The 7,655-nt window shown below is 47.1% G+C and overlaps 1 protein-coding gene across 1 annotated transcript; it reads left to right on the top strand.

Moving 5' to 3' along the window:
* Window positions 1-5,125: 5,125 nt before the first annotated feature.
* On the top strand, window positions 5,126-6,950 carry HOXA2 (homeobox A2). The gene is made up of 2 exons (XM_036406496.2): window positions 5,126-5,507; window positions 6,184-6,950. The coding sequence occupies exons 1-2, from the start codon at window positions 5,126-5,128 to the stop codon at window positions 6,936-6,938; spliced, it is 1,137 nt and encodes a 378-aa protein (XP_036262389.1). The 3' UTR covers window positions 6,939-6,950.
* Window positions 6,951-7,655: the final 705 nt, after the last annotated feature.

Raw genomic sequence — 7,655 nt, 5'->3', positions numbered from 1 at the left:
AAAGCGTTTTCTAGTTTATGTGACGTAGCAATATTTGTTGCTTGAATTGCTCTATAGTTTCACTAGTGGATATTTATCTTCTTGAACTGTAGCCTTGTGTCTCACTTTGGGAGTATGCAGAGGCTTTATACTTTACCTTCTACACTTTTATCAAAACAGGGTATATGAACAAATTTTCTATAAAAGGAATTCTTAAATGTGAATTTGTTCGTACATGATTGATCCCACGGGGAAGCAATTTTTTTTATTGCACTTCTTTTAAATAGCAAGAAAGACATCAAAAGCGCTTGGACAGGGACTTCCTGGACAATTATTGATACGTGTAAGTCTTTCAATGTGTGTATGCTGGTGAACATTCAGATTTATTTATATTTTTTTTTTCGCAAACATTGAATAATCTAAGTGTTTAAAATTTTATTTATCCCCATTTGTTCATATTTATATATATATAAAAAATCTGTACCCTGAATATTCAGGAGGCCATATATTAGATGGCATATCGGCACGTGTTAGAAATATCATTTGAAAGGAAACTATTAACTCCTTTTATTAAAAATAGTGATAATAATGATGATGACGATGCAATAAAATCTGGGAAAAAAGATCGCGGTTTGAATACTTTATGCTTGTAACATCCAGCTAGGCAAAAAGTGTGTGAAGCTGAAAAGGCTAGATTTGTTTTGAAAGTTATACATTCCTTGCTGCTCACGTTCTGGAAAAAAAAAAATAAAGTTTTTATTCTGAATAATAAAGAGTTAAGGACATGTTCTTCGCAGCGCAGGGGAATGGATAGCCCTTCATGACGTGGGGAGCTAGGAAACTCGTCTGTAAACTTACACGAGGGTCTGCTCACCCGAAGGGCCCGGCGATGCCTTTTCAGCATTTCATAGGCAGGGAGAGAGATTTTTCTTTTCCCTTCTCTCTCCTTCCTGTTTTGTTTTTTTTTTTTTTTCCCTTTCTTCCAGCAGGGTTTCAGGGCCCGTGGCCGCCGCCTCCTCCCGCACCCGCTGCGCGGTGCCCGGCGGGCGCGGATCGCCCCCTCCCCGCGGGGTCCGGAGGGGGATCGGCCGCGGAGCAGCGCCGGGAGCACAGCCGGGGGTGTGGATGTGGGTGTACGAGCGTGCGTGGGAAGCACAGGCAGCGGTGCTCAGGATAAAGCCATAAAGCCCCGCGTGGGTGCGGGCGCGGAGGGGGCTCCCGGTGGCGGGGCTGAGCCGGAGCACCGCCAGCCCGGGGGAGCAGCGTGGGGAGCGGGGTCCGGCCGGACCGCGAATGCGCTGGGGGTGGATGAGCGCACTGCTGCTCCTTCCTCTCGCCAGCCCCGCCGTTTTCCCCTTTTCCTTTAAGAAGTGGAATTTATCTTTCCCTTTCCCTATTTTTTCCTCGAATTATTATTTTTAAAAAATATTTTACTGGGGCTGATTTCATTTTTGTTGAGCCGCCTTTCCTCTCACGGCAGCCTGAAGGTGTGGGGGAGGGGAGCGCTGTGTTCCGTTTCTTCCCGCGGGGGGGGTGTGGATGTGTGTGCGGGTGTGTTTGTGTCGGGGGGCGAGGGGGCGACACGGTACGGTAGAAGGGCGACGGTCCCGGCCCCAAACCGGCACCCGTAGGGGTCCCCGGTCCGAATCGGCTCGAGGTAGAATGGAGAAACCCACAAGCTTGTGCTTAAATCCGATTTTTCTTCCTTTCAGGCAAAATGTCCGTAATTTTTAGATTGAAACTTGAAAGATAAATCAAAACGGACCTTAATAGACTAGGTAAAATATACCCCTGCACGTTTATAAAGACATATTCCTGTGCTGTGTAGATAATAACGCACGCTGTTCACCATCTGTATCTTTTAGAGCACAGAAAAAAAATGTCGCCATTTTGGTCTCATGCTGAAATATTATTAATCTTTGGGCTTTACCTTGTTCCCAGAACCATTCTTGCCTGATGCTGAAACATTGTCATGCATCCGTGAATCTATATAGAGCTTTTCTGCATAAATAGATAAAGCATGCCCAGTCAAAGAAAAGGATAGCAAATAGATTTATACCACGCTGTTTATTGTATATATAGACATGTAACCGTGGAAGGAAAGGCTATGTAGGCTAATATTTTTCACTGAAATCTGATTATTACACAATACAGACCAGCGACTGATTATTACTTTTGTAGGCGAAGGAAGCATTTTTTTGCAACATTGCAGGACAATGCTCGTTTCAAAGGAGAGCCCGCATAAAATGCCAGCCGCCCCCCCGCCCAGCTCTCGGATCAGTTAGGTTAGATACAACAAAAGGTAACGGTACAGTCACGATACTTACTGCGTGGTTCCTTTAGCACCACGAATTGCATTTAGGTAAACGTTCAAATAGAAGGAAGTTGGCGTTTCACTCCCCTCCCACCCCGAAGAAAGAAAAATACAGGCGATTTCCCCCCCTTCTTTTCATAAACCGTATTCAATCCTCTCTTCAGAGCCTGTAGGTTGCAAATAAGAATTTGTAATTTTGCATTTAAGATTCGTCCGATTAAAAGATGCCCCTGGAGGCAGAAGTAATTGATTCTCCCAAGAATTTCGCGTCCTCTCTGCAAAGGTTTTGTTCCAGGTGGTTTTTGTATTAGGCTGACCACAAGAAACAAATGTGCAGAATAGAGACACCCACACAGGTTTTACTCACAAAGCCTGGTTAAAGTCCAAACCTCTCTCTTTATTATTTGTCATCCTGCTCTTAATCCCAATATTTTCCAGAGGGGGAAAAAAATTAAAAAGAAATCAGAGAGAAGAAAAGAAAACGTAGGCATCAAGAAGCAAAATAAAACCGGACTTTTCCCACAAGCAGCCCAGTCCTCTGCCAGCATATTTTAAAAGCAGCTTTTTTCCTTGTTTACTTGCGTTTCTTGCTCTGCCTCTTTTCACGGCCACATTTGATCTTGGAAAGAGCAAGAAGCTTTAAATGTGTTCTTAAGGGCCAGTAGCTGTCAAACCTTTTGGCGGCCAAGATTGATCGCGGGCAGACACCACCAGAGCTTTGTTTGGACTAAAAGCAAGAAAATTAAACCCCTTGCATTTTCCAACAGCATCGATATTTGTAAGGCATCCCTTTTGAGGGATTAAATGACAAGTCTCGTTCTATATTTTATTTAAACAAGCAACCACCAAAAAGCCCATTTAAAGCCTCTCGGCCCCTCCCCTCCCCCTCTCTCCAATGCCTTCGCAGATATGCTATATCTTGTGGGTGCATTAACTTAAAACCGATTTTTTAAAATGCACTTCGTGCAGACTGGACGCAGACTGATCCACTGAGTGCTTTGGGTCTTGTTTTCTGTTTCCCCTCCCTCCACCCCCCCGTATATTTTTTCTTTTTTTTATTTTTTTTTTTTTTTTAATATAATTACGAAGACGGTTGCCGACCCCTGTTTGGCAACTCCGAAAATAAAGCGAGACGGCACCTCATCGCGCTGGCGATGGTTCCTGGCTCCTGGAGGACGCGGAGAGCGGGTCGGACGCGCCTTCCCCCGGCCCCCGGCGCACCCCACCCCGCCGTGCACCCCGGGCTCCGCGGGCAAGCAAACCCCGTCCGGGCTGTCTAGGGCGGCTGTGACCATAGGATTCATCGGGTTGGTGATTGTGGCCATTATTGTCATCACTCTCCCTGTCGCCTCAGTATGGTTGGAAAATTATGCCAAAAGCATCCAAATTCGGGACTTGCCTCGACCTGGCAGGGGTGACTGGAGGCGGCGGCGGCGGCAAGAGCCAAGCATCGGAGGCGAGTGCCGTCTCTCAAGTCAGAACCCCGCAGCATTTTCGCTCTGTCTGGTCCCTTGAAAACAAACCCGCTACCAGCCCATATATTTCCTGGTAATCGAAAATACTCACCAGACCCAGCCTACTACGGTTATTAAGCAAATTATGCCAGCAGACGGGAGTATCGTTTGCAAGCTAAGGCACGGGATATATACTTTTTTTTAAAGAGGCAACAGCCAGACGCGTTTGCAGCCTCGCGATTTGGCTCGCCCAGAGAGGTTCTCCTAGGGTTATGTGTTACGGTCCAATCCCGGGAAGCCAACTGGAGAGGGAAGTCATGAAGCGCCAGGGCTGCTGCCTATGTGACTCTTCCCCTCGAAGCAAGGTTGCTGAGGAAGATCCTGATAAACAATGGCTCAGCACCGGCGACCGATTGTTCTCCATACTGTACACCCGATAGCCACCAAAAAAGAAGAAAAAAAAAAAAGAGGAAAAGTGGAAAAAAAGAAAAAAAAAGAAAGAAAAAAAAATCAAACAAGAACACAAAGCCAAACAAACAAACAAACAAAAAATACAAAGGAACCCATTGAGGCTGAGTCGGGAAGGAGAAACTAGTTTTGGAGGAAGTGCTATTCCTAGGAAAAATTCAAGACCCTCTGCTTCAGACTCCTGCCTGGGTGCAACTTCTTATGCGGGGGCCTGACGGTGTCAAAACTTTGAAGATTAATGGATTACTTTGTTAATGACTCAAGGCGTCAGATTGAGGTGCTTAAATGATTTGTGAGGTGCAAAGCGTTTTCCTGACAGTCCCAAACAATGAGAGAAGAGTGTGCGGGTGGATGCGAGGAAGGCAGCAGGCTGCAGGACAAGCAGCCACACACACACACACACCCACACCCACACACACACACACGCACACACACTCTCGCAGCCTCTCTCACAAACATATCCACGCACACGCACCCTCCTCCCCACCCCCGATCATTTCAGATTAGGACGCCAAGGGGATAGATACTCGAGATATCATTTCCCCTTTTAAAAAAAAGTGTAAATAAAGCCTTTCTGGCCCCCAATGAGGCGTTCCTTCCCGACTTTTTTGGATCAATCAAACAGACAGTGGCTTCTTTTGATTAAAGCCCAAATTGTCATTGGGCAGAGGCAATCATGTGACAGCCAATTCGGTCCAATTTCAACCTTGTCTCCATGAATTCAATAGTTTAATAGTAGCACGGTCCCCATACGGCTGTAATCAGTGAATTAGAAAAAAAACACCCCACCAGCGATCTTCTATGCTATATTTTTTTCTCCTCTCTCTCCTTTTTCCTGGGCCTTCCCCTCCCCCCGAGGCCCCTGAATCCGAGGGAACTTTTTCTCCGCGGGGGCTGCCAGTTGAAGGCCATGAATTTCGCATTTGAGCGAGAGATCGGTTTTATCAATAGCCAGCCATCGCTTGCTGAGTGCCTGACATCTTTTCCCCCTGTCGGTGATACATTTCAAAGTTCATCAATCAAGAACTCGACGCTTTCACACTCGACACTGATTCCTCCTCCTTTCGAGCAGACCATCCCCAGCCTGAACCCCGGCAGCCACCCTCGCCACAGCGGCGGCGGTCGCCCCAAGGCGAGCCCCCGCGGCCGCAGCGGCAGCCCGGGCCCCGCCGGCGCCCCGCCGCCCCCGGAGTACCCCTGGATGAAAGAGAAAAAGGCGTCCAAGCGATCCGCGCTGCCGCCCGCTTCGGCCTCCGCCTCAGCCGCTGGACCTGCCTGCCTCAGCCACAAAGGTCAGTCCAAAGACGAGCCGCCAGCCCCGCCGGGCCGCTATTTTGGCTCCCCGCATCCCCCCGGCTTCGCGGGGGGACGAGGCGGAGGGCGGGCGGGCGGGAAGGACGGAGCTGGCGGGGCTCGGTGGAAACCCAAACTTTCCCCAAACTTGCCTAATGCGGGATGATTTATTTGAGTTGGAGCTGACCTCTCTTGTCTCGCCGTCCTAGAGTTAGGATATTTGACAGTAATGAAGAGTGATAGATTGCTCCCGCTCAGCTAAGCAGCTGATGCATTAATTATAAATTGCGGTATGGCTAACATAAAGTTTGCTCTGGTGTGGGGAGGTTGGGGAGCTGGAGGCAGCGATTTGGCGGAGGTGGCCGAGGGGCACGCAGCACCGGGCGCTCAGCAGTGCAACACAATGGGTTTACTGCATCCAAAGGCGGCCATTTTGTTGCAGTTGCTATTTTATGCTATATGGACATATAGATATAGACACATACATGCAGAGAGAGCACTCCCCCCCCACCCCCCCGGGATGCGATGAGCTGGGGTGCTGAAATTCAATCCGTGCATTTATCTGTTTTGTATGTGTGTCCGTGTGCCTCTGCTTTCGCTGTTCGGGCGGGGATGCTTTGGGGTGCGTGTGGTGGTGGTGTTTTTCTTTTTTTTTTTTTCTTTCTTTTTTAACAGACCCCCTTGAAATCCCCGATAGCGGTAGCGGTGGATCTAGGCGCCTGAGGACGGCTTACACCAACACCCAGCTTTTGGAGCTAGAGAAAGAATTTCATTTCAACAAGTATCTCTGTAGACCAAGGAGGGTTGAGATTGCAGCCTTGCTGGATCTGACTGAGAGACAAGTCAAAGTCTGGTTCCAGAACAGAAGGATGAAGCACAAGAGACAGACCCAGTGCAAGGAGAATCAAAACGGCGAGGGGAAATTTAAGAACCTAGAGGACCCCGAAAAAGCAGTGGACGAGGAAGAAGAGGAGGAGGAGGAGAAATCCCTCTTCGAGCAAGCCCTCAGCAACGTCTCCGGCGCTCTCCTGGAGCGGGAAGGCTACGCTTTCCAGCAGAATGCCCTCTCCCAGCAGCAGGCGCAGAATGCGCACAATGGCGAATCCCAAACTTTCCCCGTTTCGCCTTTAACGAGCAATGAGAAAAATCTGAAACATTTTCAACATCAGTCACCCACTGTTCAAAACTGCCTCTCAACAATGGCCCAGAACTGTGCAGCTGGCCTGAACAATGACAGTCCTGAGGCCCTAGATGTCCCTTCTTTACAGGACTTTAACGTTTTCTCCACAGATTCCTGTCTACAGCTTTCAGATGCAGTTTCCCCCAGTTTGCCAGGATCTCTGGACAGTCCCGTAGATATCTCTGCTGACAGTTTTGACTTTTTTACAGACACACTCACCACAATTGACTTGCAGCATCTGAATTACTAAGAAATTAAAGAAGTCCTCTCCAAGGGTCCTGCTTTCTCCTCCTTATTCTTCTTAATTTTTCCCCCCAGTGAATTAATTTTATGTTTCCCCTCCCATTCCCTCTTCACTATTTTCTGTTTGTTACTTCCCTCTGATATGCCATTTTGCCGTTTCTTATGAAGTTTTAGTTGTGTTCAATTTTAACCTAGCCACATTCTAGGTCCTTCTATGAAAGCAATATATGAGGTCTGTAAGAAAGTGATCATATAGGAATGTATCTTCACTTTCTTTTTATTTTTGTATTGCATTAGGATGCGTTGTCATAAGTATTTTTGGTAGAATAAATTCTTGTTTGCTACAAGGAGCTTTCTCTTTTTTCTTTCTCTTTCTCCTTTCTTTCTCTCTGCTTTTAAGATGGATAACATGATGGGTATCTCTCCCTGTCCCTTCCGCTATTAATTTACGAATAATCAAAATCCAACGTTCTGACAATGAGCTCTTCCCTTTTGGCAATTTAGGATACTCATTAGAGAGGAAAAAAATCGTTCATTTTCTTTATTATAAGGATTCTCATAAGGAAACTAAAGAAATTAAAACCGTTCACAGGTTTGATGGAGGTTTGTTCCTTTTAATGTAAAAATGTGGCATCTTATCCCTGTGAGGATACAAAGCTTGGAAATCCTGAGCTGTAACAAAAGCATGAACGAGGACTTTCTCTGTTACAGGCAGAACGTAACA

This window comes from Molothrus ater, chromosome 1, assembly GCF_012460135.2.
Source record: "Molothrus ater isolate BHLD 08-10-18 breed brown headed cowbird chromosome 1, BPBGC_Mater_1.1, whole genome shotgun sequence".
NCBI classification, from domain to species: domain Eukaryota; kingdom Metazoa; phylum Chordata; class Aves; order Passeriformes; family Icteridae; genus Molothrus; species Molothrus ater.
Note: the sequence above shows the minus strand (reverse complement) of the source record. Positions and strands in the feature narration are given on the sequence as shown.